General features: G+C 50.8%; 7 protein-coding genes and 1 non-coding gene across 8 annotated transcripts; 3 read left to right on the top strand and 5 right to left on the bottom strand.

Moving 5' to 3' along the window:
- Positions 1-975: 975 nt before the first annotated feature.
- On the bottom strand, positions 976-5,683 carry BO97DRAFT_253289 (RanBP1 domain protein). The gene is made up of 2 exons (XM_025690863.1): positions 5,368-5,683; positions 976-5,104 (listed from the first exon to the last, which is right to left on the bottom strand). Exons 1-2 carry the CDS (start codon positions 5,493-5,495, stop codon positions 1,105-1,107), a joined length of 4,128 nt encoding a protein of 1,375 aa, XP_025546566.1. The 5' UTR covers positions 5,496-5,683; the 3' UTR covers positions 976-1,104.
- A 1,260-nt stretch (positions 5,684-6,943) lies between these two features.
- Positions 6,944-7,775, bottom strand: BO97DRAFT_400241 (SCP2 sterol-binding domain-containing protein). The gene is made up of 3 exons (XM_025694285.1): positions 7,595-7,775; positions 7,307-7,516; positions 6,944-7,236 (listed from the first exon to the last, which is right to left on the bottom strand). Exons 1-3 carry the CDS (start codon positions 7,608-7,610, stop codon positions 7,073-7,075), a joined length of 390 nt encoding a protein of 129 aa, XP_025546565.1. The 5' UTR covers positions 7,611-7,775; the 3' UTR covers positions 6,944-7,072.
- A 677-nt stretch (positions 7,776-8,452) lies between these two features.
- BO97DRAFT_481326 (cytochrome P450) lies at positions 8,453-10,592 on the bottom strand (the record flags this gene model as incomplete). The annotated part of the gene is made up of 6 exons (XM_025700807.1): positions 8,453-8,758; positions 8,814-9,147; positions 9,234-9,557; positions 9,606-9,750; positions 9,810-10,300; positions 10,386-10,592. The coding sequence occupies 6 exons, from the start codon at positions 10,590-10,592 to the stop codon at positions 8,676-8,678; spliced, it is 1,584 nt and encodes a 527-aa protein (XP_025546564.1). The 3' UTR covers positions 8,453-8,675.
- Positions 10,593-12,375: 1,783 nt separating this feature from the next.
- BO97DRAFT_473711 (DEAD/DEAH box helicase) lies at positions 12,376-16,672 on the top strand. Its single transcript, XM_025700266.1, has 4 exons — positions 12,376-13,989; positions 14,045-14,816; positions 14,872-16,317; positions 16,372-16,672. The coding sequence occupies exons 1-4, from the start codon at positions 12,812-12,814 to the stop codon at positions 16,381-16,383; spliced, it is 3,408 nt and encodes a 1,135-aa protein (XP_025546563.1). The 5' UTR covers positions 12,376-12,811; the 3' UTR covers positions 16,384-16,672.
- A 299-nt stretch (positions 16,673-16,971) lies between these two features.
- BO97DRAFT_t268 lies at positions 16,972-17,094 on the top strand. Its single transcript has one exon. It is a non-coding gene; the product is annotated as a tRNA-Leu (tRNA).
- A 694-nt stretch (positions 17,095-17,788) lies between these two features.
- On the bottom strand, positions 17,789-19,423 carry BO97DRAFT_409056 (Ran family GTP-binding nuclear protein). Its single transcript, XM_025695985.1, has 5 exons — positions 19,197-19,423; positions 18,878-18,970; positions 18,645-18,798; positions 18,383-18,588; positions 17,789-18,331 (listed from the first exon to the last, which is right to left on the bottom strand). Exons 1-5 carry the CDS (start codon positions 19,254-19,256, stop codon positions 18,200-18,202), a joined length of 645 nt encoding a protein of 214 aa, XP_025546562.1. The 5' UTR covers positions 19,257-19,423; the 3' UTR covers positions 17,789-18,199.
- A 381-nt stretch (positions 19,424-19,804) lies between these two features.
- On the bottom strand, positions 19,805-21,008 carry BO97DRAFT_400230 (putative 26S proteasome non-ATPase regulatory subunit Nas2). Its single transcript, XM_025694284.1, has 4 exons — positions 20,756-21,008; positions 20,608-20,680; positions 20,199-20,557; positions 19,805-20,107 (listed from the first exon to the last, which is right to left on the bottom strand). The coding sequence occupies exons 1-4, from the start codon at positions 20,927-20,929 to the stop codon at positions 19,976-19,978; spliced, it is 738 nt and encodes a 245-aa protein (XP_025546561.1). The 5' UTR covers positions 20,930-21,008; the 3' UTR covers positions 19,805-19,975.
- Positions 21,009-21,618: 610 nt separating this feature from the next.
- BO97DRAFT_378647 (putative Rho guanyl nucleotide exchange factor) lies at positions 21,619-24,532 on the top strand (the record flags this gene model as incomplete). Its single annotated transcript, XM_025693124.1, has 6 exons — positions 21,619-22,167; positions 22,235-22,543; positions 22,601-22,798; positions 22,850-23,068; positions 23,131-23,356; positions 23,406-24,532. The coding sequence occupies 6 exons, from the start codon at positions 21,619-21,621 to the stop codon at positions 24,371-24,373; spliced, it is 2,469 nt and encodes an 822-aa protein (XP_025546560.1). The 3' UTR covers positions 24,374-24,532.
- Between the last annotated feature and the right edge of the window lie 334 nt (positions 24,533-24,866).

The raw sequence follows: 24,866 nt of genomic DNA, 5'->3' as shown, positions 1-24,866 counted from the left end.
GTGTCGTAGTACCAGGTAGCGTGATGATGCCGCATCGAGAGATCCGGCCATACGGCTTCTAACTCAGCCCAAGGGCAAATGTCTACGAATTTCGGTTTCCCATCCCATTTACTGTTTCAGCTGAACATTATCAGAAAAGAAATGGTATTCACATCTACCATGTCATGGACAGCAGCATGCATCAAAGGAAAAGATGTGTATCAAGCCCACAACTGCCACGAAGACTTCAAAAGGAAAAAAAAATATCTTCTTTCTAATAATACACCAAATCAACCCGACTGCAATCATAGAATCACAAGGCAGGCAGGAAGAAACAAGGACGACGACTTATGGACAAGATGAAGAATTCCCATTTTTAAAGAACACAGAGAAAGAAAAAATTTTGCCTTTCAAATCCACAGACACTCGCTATGCTAGATGCGCCTGTTCTCCCGGATGGACAAGACAAGAGACAAACGATGACGACGCTATTCCCGACGACGATGCAGCTTGTGACCGGTCAACTCGAGAGATGCAACGAGACTAAACAAAATCGGAGAAAAAGAGGAAAAGAGAACTTTACAGACAAATGCCTTAACTCCCTTTGGGGGGTAAACAGAAAACGGCCCCGTTTTACTGAAAATTAGAAAGCATGGACAAGAAGCGGTGGGACAGGGAAGTAGATATCAAGAAGTAATTATGGGATGGTGCCTTGCAATGGTAGGAGAAAAGGGACCACGAAGAAATTTGCAATAAAGGCGTCAGGAAGTGGGTAAGATTCAGAGAGCATTGCCGGAGCTGTGAGAGGCGCACATGACCTTTCAAGGCACCCTCTAGTTCCTTCGTGAAGTCGCAATGAAATAGCCATGCTCAGTGAATGAGTATGAAGACGTCCATCTAGACTAGACAGACGAGAGAAGCCTTATTCAAGAAGCTTCACGCACGTGTTGAAAGAGGGAAAGACCTTGAGACACTTGGGCAAGGATAGAGGGAAAACAAAGAAAGATCCAAGAACAAACCAGTGTACATTGCTCGCACCTTACGCCCGCCAACCCGATCATGAAGAGCGTGTCCAAGTATGCTTCAGATGGACACAAGATTCGTAGATAATGACCCAGTGCGAAACTAAGCTTTGTTTTCCTCCATCGTCTTGCTGAGGCGTTCTGCATCGTCCTTCGTCTTGACCCGAAGTGCCCACATTTCTGGAGGTCCTTCGGCTTGAGGCACCATGAATTGGACACTGTTGCCCGCTGCCTTGTACGAAATAGCTTTGACGAGGTACGTGTTAAGAACGACATTGCCGCTAGGGTCGGCCCTGATAAGGATACGACCGCGAGAGGTGGTGCGATGTTTTAAGATGCGAACAAAACCAACACCCTGACTTTCCCAGGCGCTCTTGTTGTGCTTCATGGCACGAGCACGGTTCTCCAAGATAACATCCTCATCCTCTTCACCGGCTCCAGTGCGGAGATCAGCCTGGGGTAGATTTTCCGCTCCGTCACCGTCGCCGGACTCTTCTGCTCCGGTGTCGGACGTGACACCAGGGGTGGATTGGCGGCTAGGAGTAGCCGATGCCAGTGCTGAAGAGTTCAAGACAGAGGGGGCCTGAAGGGATGGATTTCCGAAAGAAAAGCCAGCTGATGGCTGTGTGCTAGCGGAACCGGATTTGGCCAAAGATGACGGGGCCCCAAAGAGAGAAGAAAATGGTTTCGGGGTCTCAGATGCCGCCGGGGTTGCAGACCCGGAAGCTGAAGGGCTGGCCGCAAATTTGATTGGAGAATCAGGCTTCCAGGTGTTGTCGCCAGACGGCTTGGAGAAGATGGATGGGGTGGCAGCGCCGGGGCTGGAGCCAGCAGAACTGAAAATGCTGGAGCCAGTGTTTGCAGACCCGAAAAGGTTGGTTGTCGCAGGCTTAGACGCGGACTTCTCAGACTCAGAACTGCTGTTCTGTGTGAAAGAAGTTGGCGTATTGAGAGACGATGAGAATTTGGATGCACCAAATAGTGTAGATACGGAGTTCTTCTGTTCTTCGTCGGCTTGACGCTTAGGTTTACCTTCATCATCATAAGAGACGCGGTCAAACAAGCTCCGTCCACCCGAGGTTGCGTCCGCAGTTTTGGTCGGCTTCGATTTTTGGAGGGCTTTGGCGAAATCGCCATCTTCGCTACTTGGTGCAGGGGATTCGGCTGCACTAGAGGCAATGTCGCTGGCTACAGTCTTCGCCGCGTCCTCTTGGTCGTCTCCTGCGTTTGAGGCTTCTTCGGTATCGTTATCCTCGTCATCGCCGTTGTCCTCAGCTTCGGAGGGAGTCGCAGACAGATGACCAAAGATGTTGCTGGGCTGGGCAGCGGACTTGTTTTGTTTGTCGAAGACGGAAGCACCAGATTTGGCACTATCAGCCCCTTCAGTCTTCTCAGGCTCCTCGGGGGCGTCCTCAAAAACGAAACCTTTGCCAGGGACAAACTTCGCACGCTTCTTGGCTTGAGCGGCATGCTCCTCTTGCTTCTTGCGCTGTTTTTCGGCGTCTTTGCGCTCCCACTCAGCTTCGTCTTCCTCCTCAGAGTCGAAGTCCTCTGCTTTGCGCTTAGCCTTCTCCTTCGCTGCGTCTTTCTCGGACTGAGCCTTAAATTGATCAAAGAAGTTACCGCTGGCCGGGGTACCAAACTTTGGAGGAGCAAGAATAGAGCTTGAGATGGCTCCATTCTCCTGGCTGGCGGAAGGTTTGAGGACAAATGGATTTTTTGGTGCAATTTCGCTAGATGCACTGGAGGTTGGTGGCGCACTCGACATTGACGAGGAGAAAAGCGAAGTGGAAGTCGAGCCTTGGGTGGATGAGCTCGAGAATGACAACTGTGGCTTAACTGGCTCGGTCGCGGGTGTCGCAGAGAACAAGGAAGGCTTGGGGGCTGGAGTAGAGGGCTTTGAGAGCGATTGCTTGTTCGTCAAGTCGTCATCAGACTCAGATGTCTTGGATTTGGAAAATGACTGCGCGAAAATGTTCGCAGTAGTCGAGTCTCCATTGACACGTTTGGGGGTGCCATTGGGCGTACCATTGGCCTCGCCCTCATCAATTGATTTCCTCTTCTTGCTGCTTGGAGAGGCATCTTGAGCGGCTCTAAAGGTCTTGGCAACAGGGGTAGAGTTTGCCGTCGCAGGAGTGTCTACATCGATAGGGGTGCCAGTTTTCACCTTCTTCGATACGACGCCATTGACATCTTCTGCAGCCTTGCGTTTGGTAGCGACAGGCAATCCAATGGTGTCCCGAACGCGCATGTAGAACTGCAAGATAGCATCAAAGCTACCACTAGATGGATCGGCTTTGGCCACCTCGCGCTTGAAGCATTCGTTCAAGGTACGCAAGCGGTGAAGCGTTTCAACGTCAGCTTTAACACCATTGCCTACGTCTCCTGCAACTTTAGGGGATTCCAGTTCCTCGAAGTCAGAAGATTTGTTCAACTGGCTGCTTGAAGTGGTTTGCTGGTCTCCGTTGACCTTAAACAGACTCTGAGGTGCCGCAGTGGGAGTTGCGGCTGCTGACTTTGGAGTGAAGAGACTCGGAGTCGAGGGCGAGGGAGTAGCGGCGGCAGGAGATGAGAATAGTGCCGGAGGGTTGACTGGTTTCTCAGATTCACTGGACTTAGGTGTCTCAGCGGGCTTGGGCGAGAATAAATTGCCAAAAGGATTCGCAACAGGTGCTGGCTTTTGCTCGGATTCCGGCTTGCTCGGTGTTGCAGGCTTCGACGCAGCAAACAAATTACCGAAAGGATTTGGTACTGCGCTCTGAGGCTTGTCCTGCCCCGAAGATGCCGTTGTCTTTGGCGCAAAGAGGCTTCCGGTGGATGGAGGTTGCGAGGTTTCAGTCGAGGAAGAAGCAGGGGCTGGAGAGCTGGTACTCGCAGGCACTGAAAATAAGGACGGGGTGGCGTTCGTCGACGAATTGAATTGGAAAAGGTTCTTCGGTGTATCAGCAGGTTTCGGTTCGTCCGTCTTCTCATCCTTTTTCTCCTCAGATGGCTTCTGTGTGCTGGAAGGTACGCCTGAGAACAGATTGGAAGATTGGAAAGGGTTCTTGAAGGGAGTGGCTGGGCTAGCTGAGGGTGCCGCGCCAAACAAGCCAGAAGAGAACGGGGTGGTCGTGGCAGCAGGAGCGGGTGCTGTTGTTGAAGTTATAGAGGCTGCAGTAGTTTGATTGGAAGCGCTGCCGCCGAAAAGAGGGGCAGGGGATGTAGAAGTTTGCTCGGTTGGCTTGGCTCCAAACAAGAACTTCGCGGGTGATTCGCTGGACGAGGACGTCGCGCCAGTGAAAGCGCCACCAAAGAGTGGTTTGCTGTCCTTGCTGCTGTCGTCCTTGGAGGGAGCTGGCGAGCTAGGCGTAGATCCGATACTGGTGCTGGGGAAGGATGACTTCTGACTCGAAACTGATTTAGCGTCGGGAGAGATGTGCATTGAGTCCGATCCGAATGGATTAGACTGGCCGAATATAGAAGGCTTGCTCGCACTAGTCTGACCAAATATGTTGTTTGAAGGTGCAGAGGTGGTACTGCCCTGACCGAAGATGTTGGCTGTAGGGGCCGTTCCGTTTTGGGTAGAAGATCCAGTATTAGCGCTTGCGCCAAAGATTCCTCCAGTGTTACTCTGTTTGCTTCCAGCTCCAAAGATCGAGCCAGAAGGTAATGACTGCTGTTGCTGAGCTGCCGATTGGTTTCCCGCTGACGGGGCGTTGAAGATAGAGCCTTGAAATCCAGAGAAAGCCGCCGGCTGCTGGGGTGGCTGCTGGCTGGTGCTGCCGGTGCTGCCGGTGCTTATGCTCGAGAAAGGGTTATTGGCTTGTGGGCCACCGAATGAAGACGAGAAGCTGAATGAGGACGACCCTGCGCCTCCAGCACCACCAGTCCCAAAGGAGAACGGTGTCGAGCCATTCTGGGTCGACTGGCTGGGTGTCGAGTTGGCACCTGGAAAGCTTTGGTTCTGTCCGAATGTGAATCCGGTGGATGGAGGTTGCGAGCCAGCCATTGTGGATGATACTGTGTTGGGGTCGATCGGATTGAAGGCGCCACCGAAGGTCGGTGCAGATGCATCTGAACTACCAGCAGGAGTTTGGCGTCGAGATCGCATTGGTCGGATTCTGGGAAGTGTCAGTCAAAAGCACGTCTGTCAAAAACGTGTGAAGAGCGATATGTGGCTAATGTGGGAAGATGGGTATGGAAACGTAGAAATTAGGAAATGGGAAGATGAGGAAGCGAGAGGGAAGAAAGAGAGCACGCAAGGGAGGTAAACAGAAAGTTATCTCGACGTGTTACTCCGTCCCAGGGAACGTCGAAGCTGCAGGGAAAAGAAATAAAATTTATGCATGAGATCGCCCGTAAAGGTCGGTCTACTTTCACTTACTTTCTGGCCGCCAGCTGCGCGGCAGTTGCCCGCTGTGGCTTTTCTTCCGGTGTGTTATCCATGTTGAAATCGGCCATGTGCCCACCAGTGCTGCCCCCTTGGCCACTCTGGGCTTGTCTTTTAGACATGTATTAGCCGACTATTGCGGAGTCTCCCAACTGCGATGTAGTCAAGGCAGTGGTTGGTGGAGCGTTCCTTAAGGACTGACTCTCATGCACGATTGACGGCAATTTGAGAGCGCGCGATGTCTCCTGAAAGCTATTGCTTTCACTTTTCCAGCGCTGACAAGCTTCCAAGCTAGTTATCCAGAGGTTCCTGTTCTCGGAAGAGCCAACAGTGAAAATGCGCGCAGGACTGCGGGTGTTGTGAATAAGAGGGTCAAAGTGGATATGGGTGGGTGGCTTTTTGAACGCCTCGGCGAACTCGGCGAACTCGGGAAATCGCGTGATGGCTACTTCGTTCGCTTATTACGAGCTTCTCGAGTATTGACAAATGTCGAATCAGTTTAGGAGGGAGGAGGTCGCAAGCTTGTTCCGTATCCGGGGTGATGAGTAGCGCAGCGCGCGAAGACAAGCGAGGCTAGACAATGGGGGAACGAGACGGATGGAAGCAGATAAGAGGCAGAGCAACAGGCCTCAGGAGTTGAGAGTGAATAGTGATGGAAAGCGCCTCCGTTTTGATGTGCTCTGCCTGCGGAGGGGATGGGGGTTGCGGTTTTTTTAGCCTTCACTCTCGTCGGCTCGCGACTTGCGGGCAGGAAAGGAAGACACTGGCAGAAAAAATTACTGTCACGTGATCATACGCAAGGCGACATCAGGCCAGCATGACATAATGGGTTGATACGCGTTGCGACCGTTCGCTATGCTGGAAGGAGCTATTGTCGACGATTTACAAGATACCTTTTGGTGCCTTTTTCCAGATACTTACTAGGATCCTTTCTGGGACCCTTTTTACTTGAGGCTCAGAAAGAGTTTCTTTCTTCAATCCTTTCTTTCTTTGCTTTATTCTTTGCCAATCCAGTCCGTGTCTTCCGTTACGGGAAGGTAAGGTATCGTTACACCTCGGACCCTGCAAGAGAAAGCGGCAGGCATGTCAGCTGTAAGATTACGGGGTCATGCACCCTCTTTGTTTCCATGGCAAAAGAACATGAACAATGCCGCTGGCAAGTGGCACAACTTTCCTCTTCATCTACATCTTGGACGGGTGAGCTCGGGATAGCTTCATCCTTTCTATCCTCAGACTGCTTTGCTTTTGGCCTAAAGCAATGGTATCTTTGCCCATTATTGATTGCCGGGGCCGAGGACGTAGGTACAGTACTCGAAGTAAAAAGTGGATGTATATAATGGTGGTGTTTTTGTCCCGTGCAGCGACCGCACCGGCTATACTACTGGCAACAAGAATAAGCAACGATGTTACCTTCCCAGCACGTGCAACGGCCTTTGCCCTTTTCGAAGAGGGGATGGTGATTTTACTATTACTTCACATCCTTATCCCTGTCTGCCTACTGAGGCTGAGACACCATGTAGAACTCGATCCCTTTCCCCACAAGGAAATAATTATCTATTGCACCCATCATAGAATTTACATTGAGTATGCGAGTCTTCTATAACCTTGAATGGCCTGTCAATCTTTGGAAATGGCTATACAAAAGAGGCAAAAAACGCGAGTAAAGAAGCAAGACATAATCCAGAAATCCAGAGGGTATCTATAGCTTGGCCTTGCTCTGGGCCTTCTTCAACACGGGCTCCATCTTGGTCGCCTTCATGATGTTGCCCTTGATCTTGAGCTTACCGCCCATGAACAACCGCTGAGCATTAGCCTTGCCGCTGACAAGGGAGCTGAAGTCCTCATCAGAGAGTGAGAGGGTGACTATTTCCATCGGATTAGCATTTCGTCGGCACTCAGTCGTACGGCTCCTTGAATAGCCCTAGTCACTCACCATCTGGCTTGCTGCCCTGGGGAGCGGGTCCCTTGCCCACAACGCCCTTGTCCTTGAGATCGAGATGCCAGCTCTCCTCTTCGCCCTTGGAGTTCTTGATGTTGAAGGAGACCACGGCCTTGGCCTTGTCGATGGCCTCTTTGCGCTCACCAGCGTCCGACTGTAGGGCGGAGTGGATCGCATCGAATGCGGCGGAGGAGGGGAAAGCGTCTGCAAGAAACGATATGCGAGTTAGCAACAATCAGGGCTAAGTGTATTGGTTGTTGCTGTGTATATGAGTAAGCGTACCGTGCTTGAGAGTCATGTTGGTTATGTAGTCCGAACTGGAAGAAGGAATGTCAGAGAGCGCTGAAAGGACCGTAGGAGTATCGACGGGAGATCGGAAAGTTTCAAAAAAATGCCAGCGATGAGGATCTGAGGGAGTATTAATAAAGTCCGACCCAGGGATTCAGGATTGCAGGATTCAGGCCAGCTTCCCCGGAGTATTCGGGGCGGGAGGCGCATGTGAAATACTGGAGGCGGTCGCGGGGACCGGCTTTGGACCGAGGCTGGCAATCCTGTGATTCTCTCCCGTCTTCTGCACGCGCTCGCCATGATTGATGAAACCCCTCACCATCTCATTATCCAGACTCTGCAGGTCGGAGATTGATTAGTCACAGACTTGGGAACATTTGGATGTTGGCTCTACTGGGTACAAGCTTTCTGAACATCTTCCCCGCTAACATGACATCCTCGGCCTCATTCTTTTAGACGAATGATGTCAGACTCGTCGGGTAGCTGCACATGGCATCCTGCTACTGTACACGGCAAGGAGTCAAGGGTACGCATGTCTATCAAGGCATTGTTGGTCGATAGCTGCAGGCCTTCATCACTGCCTTAAACTTCGATGGTTGAAGTGGATCTACTCTGATACCGCAATGATGTGCATATATGTATGGAACCGAATGGAATCAACTTCAACAGCAATTCACGGCTGCCTCACTGGCTTACCAGGCTGTGATGGGTACTTGGAACAAAATCTGTTTTACATTCTATCTAGATCACAGATTCATCTCATGACTTGCTCAATTATGCTTCGTTCTGGTTCACGGTTCCTCTTTACAAGAAATCTGGGCCCCGCCCGCATCCCAAGAAGTGGACTCCATCCCCGTACAAGAATGCAAAAAGACGAGATCAAGAAGACAATACAACCGAAACTGGAAACTGAACAGATGGTTCTCATGCACTTTTCATCATTCACACCTTTTTTTGCGCTCTCCTTAAACTCATTCCTCTCTCACACAGACCCGTACGTTCTCTCACTCAACAGATGGGTGGAACAAGGGTTGTTGAAAGGGAAGGGCTCGCAAGGCTCAAGCTGCACACAACTTTAAGCAACGACAGCGGTAGCATCCTTCTTGCGGCGGACGCTGAGCTTCGTGGCCAAAGGTGGCAGCTGAAATCTGCCCCACCCTAGTGAGTGAGTTAGCACCGCATCGGTCTGGATTTGATATGAAATTCGACTTACTATGAATCTTGGGTCGAGTCTCCATGGGCTGGATGTCATACTTTAGGAGCATCTCAGCAACGAGGACCTTGAAGACATGGGCGAAAATCCAGCGTCCAGGGCACTGCCGACGACCATGACCGAATACCACATATGTGTCGCTGGTGGCAGTGATCAAGTCATTACGTCTCTCCTCGACCGGAACGTCAGGGACATAGAACCGGAAAGGGTTGTATTGATCCGGAGAAGGATAGATGTCGCTGTCACGGTGAAGTGCGTACTGTGGAACCCCAACCTTAGTTCCGAAGGGAAGGTGGAGTCCGTTGCCAAGATCGACGCCACTGGTTGCCACGACCTGATAAACGCAGACATGTTTTGTTAGGACTGCTGCATGTTCACTGGGGGGTGGGAGTGAATAATGAGGCATGACAGGTTGCTTACCTTTCGAGTGGGGGAGACAGCATTGATTCCATTCAGGCGAAGACTCTCCTTGATAGCGCTCTCAAGTAAGGCCGCCTTGGCAAGATCTTGAGCAGTCCAAGAACCATCAGAGGAGATTGACAAAACTTCCTCACGAAGGAGGTCAACCAGATTCACGTCCGAATAACTGAGGATATCAAGGAGGACACTGGTCGCTGAGACACCGCTCGTGTGCACGCCAGGGAAGTTGATCATGAAGATACGATACGCCAGCCACATCGTTGTGAGCTCCATAGGCCATTTGCTGCGCATGCCGGCTTGAATGAGCAAATCCAAAAGGGATCCCTGAATCAGGTTAGAATGAACGCCAACGCCACTTGCAGAAGATCGTACCTTTGATTTGAGGGTCTCCTTCATAACCTCAGAGTCAGTCGCGTTCTTTTGATCCTGAATCTTCTTCTCAATGATGGGCTTCAGACGAGCGTGGAAGACCCTCTCAAAGTAGCGGTTGACCAGTCCGACGATAGGACCAACGATCCTTGTTGGGGTGTCAGCACAGAAGCAAAGGAAGGCAATGGTAGGACAGGGCACACTCACGGATGAAGAAAAGCTGGAAAGGCTTTGATGACATTTGCACCGAACACGATTGCATTGGAGCAGTGAGTAAGAGCTGCCAAAAGAGCCTTGTCGTCACTGTTGCCAGGCCCAATCGCAAGCACATTGATCATTTGACCCGCAGTCTTCTCCATAAACGAGTACAGAGGGACTTGGACCCAGTTTTCAGTGTCCTCGCCCCAGATATCAGACAGACAGGCACGTGCCTCCTCAGCCAGAGACTCGGCAATAGACGGAGTCTTCAGGGTTTCGGACAGATCCTTGCTGATAAGTTTGACATAGAAGTCATACTTCTCCGCGAAGGCAAGAGGCCAACTTGTATAAGCGAGCTGGAAAAAGTCGATGATATGGGCCTTGAAACTGAGATCGGTCTCTTTGGCAAACAGGATGGTGTTCGATTCCTTGATGGGAAGCAGGACTTCGTCGCCCTCGTTCACGCTCGGCATCACGAATGGTTTGTTGTTTTTGGAATACTAAGAGGGTCGAAGAAAAGAACAGGGGTTAGCCCATCGAACGAGAGCAGCAGATGCCAGCTGTTGGTCAGGAAGGGGGAGGAACCTTTTCATATCCATCTTTGATGAACACGATGGGATTGACACCGATGAAACGCTCTGTGGCTCGTCCAAAGAATCCTTTCTTGCTCAGAACCCAGGGGATTCCTTCGGGCACCGGGGATGTCTCGAACAGCTTAGCTATGAGACAGGTGAAGAAGATCACCATGCCCACGCCAAGCAGGATAGAGGGGTTGATGTTAGTTAACATCATGGTTGCTGTTGTTGTTGTTCTCGCACAGGCTTGAGAGGGAACGAACAGGAAGAGGGGGTGGGATTGTAGAAGGTAAGTTCTGAGTGTGAGAAGAAACTGTTATATAGCCCATCGACTGACAACTTTCTCACAGCTACGATTATCATGGTCTCGGCATCGTCCTGTTCCGATATGAGCTTCTCTGCTTTGGAAGGCTTATCAAAATTACTCTGAGACGTTTGATAGCCACTTATCCCATAACGGGTCTCCGCCTGCCTTGCACACTCCAGAGACTGGAGATGTTATGTTAATATTAAACTCACCAGCCAATGAGAGTAGCCTGCCGTGTCATGAACCAGGGACGAGAGTGACGAGAATCACGACTGTTTACTTGATAAGGAAGTTTTCCAAGCCACGTGGGGGACGTGGAGCTGAAAGCCCTATCTTGTGTGATTTTCAGATACGACAAACTGGGTAAGGAGAGATAAGGAAATGAATCCGGTCACAGCAGCAGGCCTGGAGCTTGTGTTTCCAGTTTGTTGCGGCGTTTCAAATGCTATATACTAAGACCCCAGGTTTCTGCAAACGACGGCCAAACGCAAAATAGAGACCTACTCCGCTGGACTGCTTACACTCTTCGCACTCAACCGACACCGAGCTTTCTTCTTTTTAAACAAACGGATGGCTACCGATAGTTAGTAGTGAGGTCCATAGCTGATCCCAGTGCGCGATCTCCAAGCTCTTGATTACAGCAGGTGTGTCCATCCTGCGACTCTGGATTGGTCTTCCCACCGCGATCCTCTGTTTTCCTAGCTTGATGATCCTGGGCTTGTACTCGCGGTTAAAACACCATAGCAGGCGATGGCATCGCGTTCCAGCATGCGAGCGATGAAGAGAGCAGCGACTCATGCACCGGGGGGGAATCAAGCCTAACCTGCTTCATCCAATCGTAATTCAGTGTCTTATCCAACATCAACTGAAGAGATACTAAAGACCCTAGGGTTGCTACGACCCAAGGGGCCCGAAAACCTTGCCTTTTATACAAAACACGAATTCGCGCCTAGCATCACATCCCCCTCGCCGATCAATATCTTCCCCGCAGTGAGATCTACTCCTGTATCGAGCAACCTGGTTTGCCAGATGAATACACTTGGTTAGTTCCTAGATGAGGCCTATGCTCCGGAGGCTAGCACAGAGGGTACTGGTTTTACAAACCTCGAGGTTTTTGAGAGATCATAACGGGGTTAGCAGCCTTGGTTGCCTGGGGCAGTCCCGAGCTGGGATCCTCGATCAGTGTACGTATCATGGAGAGCGCGAACACAGCCACAAGGGTCTTGGGATAGCCAGTAAGACTACACAAGACAGTTTCCACGTTCGATCCCATGGTGCAGAAGAAAGAATTACCTCTACGCGCTCTGCAAGTATCTCTCCAAGAACACCTTCAAGTTCCCTCCTATACATACATCATCGACCGTGGAGACTGTGGCTAGTGTTTCTCCAAATCCCCACTACCAGCCACACTCCTTGGTGGCTGACCTCCCCCTTACTACACAGACATCAGGTCAAGCTACAATCAGTCCAAGGTGATATCACCGGGGCTGTAAAATCATGAAATAAACAGCTCACAAATGATTGGTCGACGAGAATCAATTGAGTTGATAGATCACCTTCCACCAGCCCGGACTTTGGGACTAAGAAGAAGGGGGGAAAAAGAAAGAATTAAGAAAGGCGGAAGGAAACATAAAGACTCCCATTTGCCACTCAGGCGACTTTGCCTTCCCCGTCACCCCAATCTACTGACAGCGTGAATTCATTCTCATTTCTTCACTTACCTCACCCATTGACTGGGCATAGACCACGCTACTCTGGTTCATAACACTGTTTGGGCAGGGACCACAGTTCAGAAAAGTATTCACTGCGGGGGAGGCGTCATTCTGATTGCAGGGCGTGTTGCCAAGAGATCAGCACAATTCTTATCCTCTCCACTTCTTTTGCCAGACCACAACTACAACTACTTACTATCTAGCTCAACCGTCCACCATCTGCTGAACCCATTCTTTGATTCTTTAATTTCAGCGTACCTGAACTATCCTTGTTGTTGCTGCTTCTCTTGCTACCCCTATTTGCTTTTCAAAACCCAGTCATAGATTGTCTGCTGCTAAAATCTGGTCGCCTTCGGGTCGGTTGTGGATTCGACCGGCTTTGCCCGCGCCTTTGCCATCTCGGCTCTGCCAGCAACTATGGCTTCAGCCAGCCACGATGAGGAGATTCAGGAAGTCCTGGAGGACATCGAGCTTCAGCAAGTCATCTTGCAAAGCTTAGACGAAGAACGTCCGGATGCCCAGGAAGACAGACAGGAGATCCTGGATGCCATCGAGGACCTACAGACGCGACTGGCGGTGCTACGCCGGCAGCCCATCGGCGGCACGACCGATGCATCTCCGTCCCATTCGTCGAGGTCATCAGTCTCCCGTCTTGACAGTGTCCCTACTTTCCCCCTGGTCAATCCCACTGCTCCCTCGCGTAATGTTGAGTCATCTTCCCGTTCTCTTAACGTTTCTTCTCCCAATTGGTCTAGTCGCAAACGTCAGTTGTCCACGTCTTCAGTCGAGAATGAGGACGATGACTCCGATGATCTCGAAGCACCAATCAGGCGAGAGAAACGAGCTCGTCATCGTTTGGGTCTTGGTTCTATCTCAGCTCGTCGTTCGTCCGAAGACGAATCAGAGGCAGAAGTTGACGATGGTAATGACGAGCTGCGCAGGATGCTAGGCCTCGACAGCTTTCGTGCAATGCAGGAAGAGAACAGGCGCGCAGAGCAATGGCTTAAAGAGCAGAAGGAGCAGGAACGTCGCGATGCAGAATTCGCACGTCAGCTTTCGATGCAGAACGACAGTAATGCGCCGCAGTCACCGTCGACCCCGTCGACTCGGAGCAATTCGCCTCCTTCTCTTCCCCAGTTCTCTTTCGCAGCACCAGGCACGTTCCCTATGGGACCTCAACCGCCTGCTCGCCAGCCACCTGCTGCTGCTGCTGCTGCTCCTGCTCACTGGGATGGCTACAGAGACTCGGGAATTGTTACATTGCCGGACAGTGATGATAGCGATGTTGCAGAAATCGATCGCCAGGATTTCAGACCCAATGTTCTCCGTCCCCCAGTCTCACCAAGAAAGGGTTCCTCGGCCCTTTATATCTCTTCCCAACACAGTGGATATGCAGCCGGCTCAAGTCGAATGGCCCAGCGTGGATCTCTTCAATTTGGGCCGAGAGTTCTGCAAAGTACCATGGCCCGATTAGGCTCTGGGATGCTCGATAGTATGTCAAACACCATATCCCAAGCAAACAGAATCATTCTCGGTTCGTCGGGCTTTTCGTACCTGGGTCCCGGCGGCTACGATTCGGCTTTAGATTACATGAAGTGAGTACTCTTTCGGTCAAAATGAAGGATCCTTGCTAATCGAGACTGTACACAGCGATATGTACGGATATGGAGAGGATCCAAAACAGACGAAAGAGGAAATCATGAAACTGCTAGAGTCTATCCGGCCTGATTCCGAAATATCCAAAGAGAATCGCGAGGGAACTCCCGACGCGCTCAAGTTTACACTTTTGGAACACCAGAAACTCGGATTATCTTGGATGAAGTCAATGGAGGAGGGGAAAAATAAAGGTGGAATCCTTGCCGATGATATGGGTCTTGGAAAGACCGTCCAAGCTATCGCTTTAATGGTGTCACGACCTTCTACTGACCCCGAGCGAAAGCCAACCCTGGTCATTGCTCCCGTTGCATTGATCCAGCAGTGGAAAAGAGAGATACAGAGGATCCTTAGGCCTGGCAAGCATCAACTTTCAATCTTCGTGTTGCACGGCGATAAGCGGGCCACAAGCTTCAGAGACTTGAAGGATTACGACGTAGTTCTCACCACGTTCGGCACTTTGGCTGCTGAATTCAAGAAACGAGAGAAAGCTGATGAGGTCAACAAACGAGAACCGGACCTAGGCATGGCTCTCTTGAAGAAGCTACCTTGTCTTAGTCCAGCCTCCAAATGGCATCGCGTCATTATTGACGAAGCACAATGCATCAAAAACCGGAAAACGAAGTCGGCCATTGCGTGCTGCAACCTCAATACCACTTATCGGTGGTGTATGACGGGCACCCCAATGATGAATTCAGTCGATGAACTGCATTCGCTTTTGAAGTTTCTGCGGATTCCCCCTTACTGTAACCATGACAATTTCCAGCGTGTAAGTTTGGGTAGTATCTCTTCCACTCACGATCGCTAGTTGACTTTGATTGCAGACCTTCACAATTCCTTTAAAGGGTGGTCCCTCTTCGCGCGAGAAGACAATGCAGGCACTACAGGTTCTGTTGAAAGCAGTCCTACTACGGCGTACCAAGACCTCTAAAATCGACGGCAAGCCGATCCTCCAGCTTCCGCCGAAGGTTTCCGAAAGAGTGCATGCTGTCTTTAGTGAGGAAGAGCAGGAATTTTACAATGCTCTTGAAACCCGCACTCAGCTGCAGGTTAACAGATACATCGAGGAGGGAACCATGGGACGCAATTACTCCAGCATCCTTGTGTTGCTCCTCCGACTTCGCCAGGCGTGCTGTCATCCGCATCTAATCAAGGATTTCAGTATTGAGTCTCCCGTGACCTCAGACGAGCTGGATCTTGTGGCCAATGCTAAAGCTCTTAGTGAGGATGTTGTCGCTCGTCTGAAAAACAATGAAGACCTCGAATGTCCCATTTGTATCGATGCCGTCGAGAACCCTGTGATCTTCTTTCCTTGCGGCCATGGCACGTGTGCGGAATGTTTCTCGAGGATTTCAGACCCTGCACTTGCGGTCAGAAACGGTGTCGATGGCACACTTGAGATCAAATGTCCTAATTGTCGCGGCCGAGTTGATCCCAAGAAGATCACCGACCACATCTCGTTCAAGAAGGTGCATTGCCCTGACTCGACCGAGGCAGAGGAAGAAGCTGCTGCGCCAACGGAAGAAGCGCCGGCAGAAGGGGACGACAGTGACGACGACAGTGATGATGACAGCTTGTCTCGGTTCATCGCCGATGACGATGGGGATGATGACAGCGGGTCCAGGAAATGGAAATCCAAAGGGAAAAAGCCGGAGAAGACCAAGAAAACACTTGCAGAGCTTCGCAAGGATGCTCAGAAGAACCAGAAGGCAAAACGCAAGTATCTGCGCCGCCTTGAGAAGACTTGGATACCGAGCGCGAAAATTGAGAAGACGATGGAAATTCTCAGGGGCATCAGCAGCAACGACAACGAAGAAAAGACCATTATCTTCAGCCAGTTCACATCCCTGCTCGACCTGCTTGAGATCCCCATCGCGCGCGAGGGCTGGGACTATCGGCGTTACGACGGCAGTATGAAGCCGGCGGAAAGAAATGCCTCTGTGCTCGAATTTACCGACAACCCCGACTGCAAGGTCATGCTGGTCTCCTTGAAGGCCGGCAACTCCGGCTTGAACCTTGTCGCGGCCTCCCAAGTGATTATCTTCGATCCCTTCTGGAATCCTTATGTCGAGGAGCAGGCTGTTGACCGTGCTCATCGGATTGGGCAGATGCGCCCGGTACAGGTCCACCGCATCGTTGTGGCGGGCACCGTTGAGGATCGCATTCTTGAGCTGCAGGACCAGAAGCGGGAGCTTGTCGAGGGAGCCTTGGACGAGAAGGCCTCGAAGAATATTTCCCGGTTGGATGCCCGACAAATGCGCCATCTATTTGTAAGTTACCTACCGTGCTCTTTTGTTGACTTCGTGCTAACCAAGTGTCATCAGAATATCCACTAGAGCGGCGAAGCAGTCTTGAGATGTGATTCTGACTGCAGGTGTCAGCAGTTCATTCGGCGCAATCGTACCAGTACCATCACGATACCCTTATCTTCCTCCAGCCGTGTTGTTTTCCGTGTTTCAATGTTTTCTAATTGGGCGTCTCATTTTCTAACGACATGATTCCATATACCCGGGTTGGAAAGGATGAATTTAGAACGTCTACGTTGAGTTTCGTGCTCTAGATGATGAAGGCCGGTTCATCAGGAACGTACCTACCATAGAGCCATAGGCAACTAATGCACGCGCGATTGCACTGTGTACCCGATTCATGAATCTGTAGCGCTGTACTAGGAAGACAGCGAAGTCACTCTGCGACTCCTACTGGTCAGTGAAAAGCCAGAGTTCCATCAATCCCATAGTGAAAAGGACAAATCGCCAGCAGACAGAGTATCCAACCCATGCTCTACAATTTTCCGCGATATCACAAATCCACCCCTCCAACAAGCAGTATACCAAGTTCAACCCTTCACCTTCCCCACAACCACAGGAAGAACAGGATTATACTGTCTGATAGCTGCCTTCCCCAACATTTATTTTTAATGCAAAGGCAAGGTGGCCGAGTGGTCTAAGGCGCTAGTTTTAGGAATTTCCCCTGTTCTCTTCTTGAGGATCAGTCGTGGTAAAAACCACTAGTTCGAAAGAGCATGGGTTCGAATCCCATCCTTGTCATTTTTGTTTCTTGTGTCGGTGTTGTGTGTTGTCGTTCAAGAAAGTGTTTTTGTTCACTCGGTTGTTTGGTTGTTTATTCTTGATCTATTGTTGTGCTTATGATCGGGTCGGTGTCGATACTTGGTACTTGGTACTCTATCTAGCCTAGTGATGATAATAAGTCGTTCGAGGGAGGGAAGGATGCTCCGTTGACTGCCTAGTAGACTAAGCTGAGGGGATATCACCTACCACCTATTTGCCAATTCCTGCACCGGAGGCTGGGGGCTGGAGGGTTTAGGTTAGATGGCGGGTGCGGTCGCGTGTTTACCTGCTTACTGACTGTTCTGTTTACCCCTCGACATCATCTTGACCCCCGGTTGGAACCCAATCTCAACCCAACCCAACCAACAACCGAGCGGCTTTGGTGGTGTGACGTCACTTCTATCGCTGTGTCTGTCTGCGCTAGGCTGGTTTGATTGCGGAGGGGGTGTACTGTACTGTACATACAAGGTTGGCTGGGGGGTTGGGGGCGGGCGGGGTCAGTGTTTGTTGTCTGCGTAAAGAGGGGGAGAGTTGGATGTAGACCGTAGGAGTAGGAGCGTGGTCAAAGGAATTGACCTGGTCTAGATATGCTGTATGCTGCCAGGGGTGTATATCCCCGATACTGACGAAGGAAAAAAGGTGGACGCTGAGTGCGATCGCTGGAAAGAATGCTCACGGATGTTGATTTATTTATTTGCTTGTTGGATACTATCCTCAAACCCGGTCAAAAAAAGACTTCAACGAAACTTTTGTGCCTGTTATGTCGTGGCGGATCCTTTATCTTAGAGGCAAATCCCGTCATCCGTTGCAAAGAGAACTTGAACTGTTGTGTTGAAGAGATAATAAGGAGTCTAGACTACTAGTGGTAAATATTGCAAATGCATAATCATGCTCCGACCCGGCTTCCTCGCGGCCCCATTTTGCTCCGCCTCCTGACTGCTTATCGATCGTGGTATTCGTGATTCCCAGATGTTGCAAACCGTACCGCGCCGCACCCCGGGTGGTGGCGGGGGGTGCGAGCACGACAGCCATGAGAGTAGATCTACCGGGATTCCCCCCGGTAGATTCATCATGGTCCGCACGCTTACAAATCGGCGTCCTCCTCGTCGGGCAGGGGCATGGCAGAGGCCTCTTGCATCTCCTTCTGGTACTGGTCCATGAGCTCCTGGTTGACAGCGACCTCGGGGGGAGCGAGGGCGGGAGCGGCGACGAATTCCTAGTATCGATTAGTATATACTTCAGGTAACTAATCGGCGCAGAAACATACCAGCTGGGGGTTGCCGACCAACTTGCGAGCGAGCCAGAGGAAGGGCTTCTCGAAGTTGTAGTTGGACTTGGCGGAGATGTCGTAGTACTGGAGGTTCTTCTTGCGGTGGAAGGTGATGGTCTTGGCCTTGACCTTACGCTCCTTGACATCGACCTTGTTACCGCAGAGAACGATGGGGATACCCTCGCAGACACGGACGAGATCACCTGGAACGAGTCAGCCGTGATGACAGGGAGGCGTGTGGCAATTCAAGGGCACTCACGGTGCCAGTTGGGGACGTTCTTGTAGGTGATACGGGAGGTAACATCGAACATGATGATACCGCACTGTCCGTTGATGTAGTAACCGTCGCGAAGACCACCGAACTTCTCCTGACCAGCAGTGTCCCATACGTCGAACTGGATGTGTCCCAAGTTCTGTTCACAGTGGTTAGTCTTGCATGCCGAACAAAGACGGCGGGAACCGGTCAAAGCGGGGTTGGCTGGCGGGGCATACGGTGTGGAAGTTGAGAGGGTGCACTTCGACACCGAGAGTCGCAATGTACTTCTTCTCGAACTCGCCAGTCAAGTGGCGCTTGACGAAGGTGGTCTAGAGAGGCTTGCAGGTTAGCGATAGACGTCTCGCACCGTCAGGCTGATGGGTAATCAAGTTTTTCTCGGTGGTCGAGGATGGCCGAAACACGAAAGATAAACAAGGCACCGTAGCACAGCTGCATGATTCGCAATAGGCGAAAGAGGAAGTCGAAATGCGATATATCATATCGAGAGGGATCGATCGGATCAAGAAAATATGGAGGGGCTCTGATGATACTTGCCTTTCCGGTACCACCATCACCGACGAGGACGAGCTTGAAGGTCGGTACTTCAGCAGCCATGGCGAAGGATGTGTAAGGGATTTGAGAGTGGAAGTCAAATGAGTGAGAGACCTGAAGGCGATCCGGACGGACAAGAAGTCGTCAAGCAGATGCAGTAGCTGATGGAGGAGGGGTGGAAAAGACGTTCGAGAGAACGGAAGTGGAGGAGGAACAAGAGTGGGATGGTTTCTTCTGCCAGTGATGGAATTTTTGCCGTGAGTCGGTCACCAAAGCCTCCGCTCACGTGATTCTGAAGCCTCAGGCCGCCATGCCCCGCCGTTCTTTCAATTTCCACACCGTCGGCGCATGGTCATTTTTAGATCAACGTCGGGGGATGGCAAAATAGTGTATCTGATTGAGGGATAACAACAAGATTCGCATGATATCAAAATCTTAGCCACGGAAGACGATTTTAAGAAGATCTGCGTGTAGCTGGATGGAGCTGTGAATGAAACTCGAGAGAGGCATCGGTCCCTCTTATGCGATCAACCCTCGGTGATTTCCCTCCTACATTGTACACTGTTCTGTTTAATAGATATTATCTCGCTGCGATTGAAGGTTTTAGGATTGAATTTCGGTTTAGCCATCATAACTCGTCGAAGAGCAGAAATTGAAACGCCACGTGATATGCTCCTTTGAGTCCGCCCAAATATACAAAGAAAGTCATAGAGACATGCCACATGAGAAGATCAAAGCATTTATATATGCTAGTATCAGTAACTAGAGATTGCCTGTTGCTATCACAGAGGAACCAAATGACAGCCTAGCAGCCCACGGCCACCCCAGTCACGGCGAGGAGTGAGCTCCAGGTTGAGCTCAATAATATTGGCCGAGTTGGGTTCCTTCCTGGTGATAACGACTGTCACGGGACGCTAATATCAAGTCAGTCAATGTGGTTTCTTCAAGAGGACGTAGACCAAAAAGCGACCGAGACATAGGCAAGGCAATAGCAGGAAAACGTACCCCCTCGCTTTGCTGGACAACCTGAGCGACTTTCGATAGACGTTCATGGTTCAGCCAGTCTACACTTCCAAAGTTCCGTACAGTATCCCCAGCCTTTAAACCCGCCTGATCTGCAGGGCTTCCGGGTACAACACTGTTGACCCTCGCAAACGGCACGCCGGCAGTCCCAGTCTCTGACGCACCACCACCGGCTGCACTGGCTTGCGTTGCCTGTGTGCTGTTGATGTTGCCGGCTGATGGCGCAGGAACCTGTGCGCGCTGCAAGCTTGCGAAATGATCATGGATACCATTCTCGAGAAGTGACATGACCTCCTTATGATCGGTTCGTAGTCGGATGATGCGCGCTCTGGTCGTGCGTACTATCGAGACTTTAGCAAGAGCATTGTAGGAACGGTGAGGAGTGACTGACTTTGGGCGACATCTATATCATCGCGGGGGAAGCCATCGAATGTCGTTAACGAGGTGTTCATATGAACGCCATGCTAAACAGTTCACGAGTATATCAGTGGTTGCCATTTGATAAGCAGGGGTTGGAGAAGAGACCTAATAGCACTTACCGAGCTGAGCACACTGCTGAGAGCTGAGAGTTCCTCTTCGATACGCTCTTTTTCTTGCATGAGATCGACCACACCGAGCTTGGACAGATCGCGAGAAGGAGCCTCCCCGGACGTGGGTCCGGAGACGACTGTAGGAGCGTGTATATTGTTGTTGGAGTCCATGGGTACGCCCATGCTAGTTTGAAGGAGAAGATGAGTGAGTGTCTTCTGGACTGCGACTTGCGACGGACGCAATGGTCGGAAAGCGGGAAGATGACGGCGGTGGGTCTGGCCGCGGTTGAGAACGATTGATTGATTGAAATCTGGGGGAATTTCCCCTCTCGGTAAGCTAAATATCTAGTAGTACTGAGTACTGCTCACATCTGCAGCCATGCACTGTACAGTACATACTTTAGGTACAATGCACATTACATTATTAACATTGTTGAGCCAGATTAGGTCCAATCATCTGTCAGTGACAGTAATAAAAGAGTCTTTTCGAGTTGGCACTGTGCGAAGCTTTTCGTAACTAGTGCGACGTTTGTGCACGATCAGGCGCAACAATGGGGAGCACAGATTATGTTGAAGCTTCAACTATACAACTGAAGCAGCCGTGTGCTGATGTGCTTCAGACCCGCTTAGCGAATGCATACCACTGAATTTACCTCAACAGTTGCCACTGTGTCTCTCCTTTGGCGGCAGGCAACTGGGAAGTATATCATGCTTTCCACCCTGGATGCTTTTCTGTCCTGGTCGTGGCTTCCTTTTCGTCTACCATGCTCAAGTGCTGTTGGCGTGAGAGCCAGCGTCTAAGCAGCTATCGTTGTGTCCTGTCCCTATTGAAGCGATCATTTGAGATTCAATCAGGTGACACATCCATCGCTATGGAAGAATCCAAGGACATCGCTGAGACGCCGTTGGTGGCGCTGGAGCCGTTGGGCATCACGGCGAGATCAAATAGTCCCAGCACTGCTCCAGCAAACTCGGATCCGATGACAGCATTCAAACGATGGGTGAACAGCCTGCGATCGCGGAGAGGCTTTCCCCCTTCCGGCCCCCAAAGATACGTCGAAGGCTGGATGGAGATTCCCCAAGCCGATCCTGATACCGGTCCTGAAGGGCCACCTTCCCATGAGGCCCAAGAGAAGAAATGGGAGTCTTGGTCGAATCATTCCTCTCACCTCGAAACTGTCAAGACGACAACAATCAGCCTTGCCAGTCAAAGCGTTGTGCGGTCAAGAGGGACTACGCAGAGCACCACGAATCAGAGCATCAAGTCAGACATTCGTGAATCTCTAGAGAGTATACGGCCGGCCTTGAGTTTATCTATCGATGAGGACGCCCAGAACAGAGCAATTAAAAGACGCCGTGTCCTGCGAGAGCTCATCACCACTGAGTGCGATTATGTATTTGGTTTGAAAGCACTTGCTGATGTATGCCATTCATCTGTTTAGAAACCTTCCAGCTGACCCCCTGCGACGCTGCTCTGACACCTTACAGGCGCTCTTCATTTTCTCCGTGAGACCTGAGATTTACTATAATGTCCAGCAGCTTCGAGACATACACGAAGACTTCCTAGCTCAACTTCGCAAGCTGACACCGATCTCCAATCTTGCAGGAGTTGAGTTCGATAATCTTATACCTCAGCCCACTCATAAGCGCCTCAGCGCCCTTGAACTGGGCTTTAGGGCACTTCATTCTAAGTCCTTGAGATCGCGAAGCTTTCGAGCATCGGTCAATTCCCGCCTTAAAGCTCTTGCTGCGGAAACGAAGGAGGCTTTAGAGGTCGCACAAGCCGTGGGAAAACTGGTAATATCCTGCCTATTTATCCTTTCCTTCTTTTTCTACTGACTATTCCCCCTATAGTCGAGAACATTTATGATATACAAGCTGTTCTGCAGAAGCTACGGTCTCCTCACCTACGACGTCGAATTGCTTCGTACATCCGTTCCAAATTGGCGGATTTTCGACCAAGGTATCGAGGCATTATCGAAATCTGTGTCGTCCATCGATAGACAAGCAAACGAGAACAGATCTATGTCCCTGGATGACCTTCTCATCAAAGTATGGCTCAATCATTCACGATATGGGACACTAGATTTAATGATACTATAGCCGGTTCAACGCTTGTGCAAGTACCCGCTGTTGCTGGAGGAGTTACTACGGTGGACACATATTCAGGACGACCCATCAGCCCATGATGGGATTCGGCAAATCTTGGAAAATGTTCGTCGTGTTGTGCAAGAAGTCAATCGAGTCAGCAACAACCCTATCAATAGGAGTCTGGTCAATAAGACGAGAGCGCTACAGGACATGCTGGACTTTCCAGAGGGGGTAAGTTTCCTTATGTTGTCCTTCGTCTCCGATGGATCACTAAGGTTCTTTGGCATATATAGAACAAGTCTCTTGACCTATACAAGCAGCTAGGGCCGTTGATTCTCTGCGGTGTCTTGCATGTTACCTATTCTGCCCCCGCAGAGACTGTCACCGGTTTCATGGTCTGCGCTTTGTTTGGTAGTCATATCTTCTTTGCGAACATGAACGACGACCATCGGAGGCTCCGAGCACTGATGTGTCTTCACATCCCGGATCTCAAAATTGACACCTTGGCCAATGACGAAGGTGACACGGTCCTTCTCCACACTTTCTTCTTGAACTAATAATTTGACAGGTCTCTGCTGTGACTGCGTATTCTCCTGGAAGTTGGTGTTTCAGGACCGCGGCAGAAAATTCGAGCTAGTGCTCAGCGCGTCGTCGGCGAGCGAGGAGAAGAAATGGACAACGGAGACTCTCAAATGTGCGGCAGCAACCACCAAAGTACAAGGGGACATCTTGGAAAGGTCACGGCGATACGCGTTCCTTTCCTTAGATTTGGTTCCATTGGATAGCACGGCACTTCCTTTGGCTCGTCGGCCGTCGATGCAGACATTAGGCGTTTCACGACTATCCCCTGAAAACCCGATCGTAGTGATCAAGAGGACTCATTGCCCTTATCTCCTGGAAGAACATAACCCCACGGACGGCGAAGTCGGGCGTTCAGAACATCCAGACTACTTAGTGTCGACAGTTGTTGCTAGAAGGCAAGACCGGATTCGTCTAGAACGTGCTATCTCATCTGTCTATACACGGGATGCCCTTCCATATCCCGGCATGACTTTAGCAATGGGGGATCTTCTTTTTCGGCCTGGCTCTATTATGAGGAGGAATCTTAATCGAAAGCAGATACCGAGGAGACGTGCCAGCTTTGTGAACATTAAGGCTACAAGAGCAGCTGCAGCATCAGTCAAGCAGGAACTCCGCCCCTTGGATAGGGAATTCGGGAGAATCAACAAGGGCGACGAAGGGCTTGAGCTCAAGCAGGCTCGATCGAGTGAACCGACAATCGATGATCCAAAGGAGCCTTGTCTTTTACGAAATGGAAAAGATACGATCAAGCGGGCTAGGACATTCAAAATCACGAGCACGCCCAAGTCAACTCCCAGCCCTGAGTTTCCATTGGTCAAGAAAAAGGAGAAGGGCCAGGAGTCTCCCGAGATCTCAGCGATGAAGCCATCTACAATCCGTCGGATGTTTACTTCCATGTCAACGAGGAAACCGAAGAGGAATGGACGCATGCGAGTGGGGAGTGGAGCTTCATGATGGTGATGATGCAACTGATTCCCAGGGGTTCCTGGGTCATTGCATCAAGGAAGCGCCAAGGAATAAGCATTGGCATGCATCTTCTGTGCAGGCTGCGTTGTTCTTGCAGTTTCCTGAGGTTTCGAGGACGTGGGGAAATCGACATAGGCGTTGACGGAGAACTTGGCGGGCGGGAGGGGTAAATTAGCAGCATTAGCGAACCCAAGGCGACCCAAATTGCTAGGCGATTCAAGTGTGGAACAAAAACAATGATGATGATGCTGGCGATGAGAGAATCTGATCACCTAATGAGCTGTGGTGATTCTCCACCGGCCCGACCAGAAGGGAAAAACTGGTGCTGTTGAGCGGATCAGTCGACGTAGCATGAACAGGACCGATGACGTCGGTGTTCAGATCTCTCACCATCAATTGCATGGCATGTTTTGACCACGCTGGTGATATTATTTAAGGGTGGTTGTTTGCGACTTGCAGCTGTAGTCTCTTCTCATATCTG

Source organism: Aspergillus homomorphus, assembly GCF_003184865.1.
Source record: "Aspergillus homomorphus CBS 101889 unplaced genomic scaffold BO97scaffold_67, whole genome shotgun sequence".
Classification (NCBI taxonomy): Eukaryota; Fungi; Ascomycota; class Eurotiomycetes; order Eurotiales; family Aspergillaceae; genus Aspergillus; species Aspergillus homomorphus.
The sequence above is the reverse complement of the archived record's forward strand: the minus strand, read 5'-3'. Positions and strand labels throughout refer to the sequence as shown.

Excerpts from the sequence above, each read along its gene's own strand:
- BO97DRAFT_400230 (XM_025694284.1), bottom strand. The coding sequence starts at position 20,929 with ATGGGCGTACCCATGGACTCCAACAACAATATACACGCTCCTACAGTC. Across the intron at positions 20,681-20,755 it reads TCAGCAGTGTGCTCAGCTCG|CATGGCGTTCATATGAACAC; the intron begins GTAAGTGCTATT and ends TGAACTGTTTAG. Across the intron at positions 20,108-20,198 it reads TTGTCCAGCAAAGCGAGGGG|CGTCCCGTGACAGTCGTTAT; the intron begins GTACGTTTTCCT and ends ACTTGATATTAG.
- BO97DRAFT_473711 (XM_025700266.1), top strand. The coding sequence starts at position 12,812 with ATGGCTTCAGCCAGCCACGATGAGGAGATTCAGGAAGTCCTGGAGGAC. Across the intron at positions 13,990-14,044 it reads TCGGCTTTAGATTACATGAA|CGATATGTACGGATATGGAG; the intron begins GTGAGTACTCTT and ends GACTGTACACAG. Across the intron at positions 14,817-14,871 it reads ACCATGACAATTTCCAGCGT|ACCTTCACAATTCCTTTAAA; the intron begins GTAAGTTTGGGT and ends CTTTGATTGCAG.
- BO97DRAFT_409056 (XM_025695985.1), bottom strand. The coding sequence starts at position 19,256 with ATGGCTGCTGAAGTACCGACCTTCAAGCTCGTCCTCGTCGGTGATGGT. Across the intron at positions 18,799-18,877 it reads ACCCTCTCAACTTCCACACC|AACTTGGGACACATCCAGTT; the intron begins GTATGCCCCGCC and ends CACTGTGAACAG. Across the intron at positions 18,332-18,382 it reads TGGTCGGCAACCCCCAGCTG|GAATTCGTCGCCGCTCCCGC; the intron begins GTATGTTTCTGC and ends AATCGATACTAG.
- BO97DRAFT_253289 (XM_025690863.1), bottom strand. The coding sequence starts at position 5,495 with ATGTCTAAAAGACAAGCCCAGAGTGGCCAAGGGGGCAGCACTGGTGGG. Across the intron at positions 5,105-5,367 it reads GCGCAGCTGGCGGCCAGAAA|AATCCGACCAATGCGATCTC; the intron begins GTAAGTGAAAGT and ends GACACTTCCCAG.
- BO97DRAFT_400241 (XM_025694285.1), bottom strand. Across the intron at positions 7,237-7,306 it reads CCAGGGCAGCAAGCCAGATG|TCACCCTCTCACTCTCTGAT; the intron begins GTGAGTGACTAG and ends CGATGGAAATAG.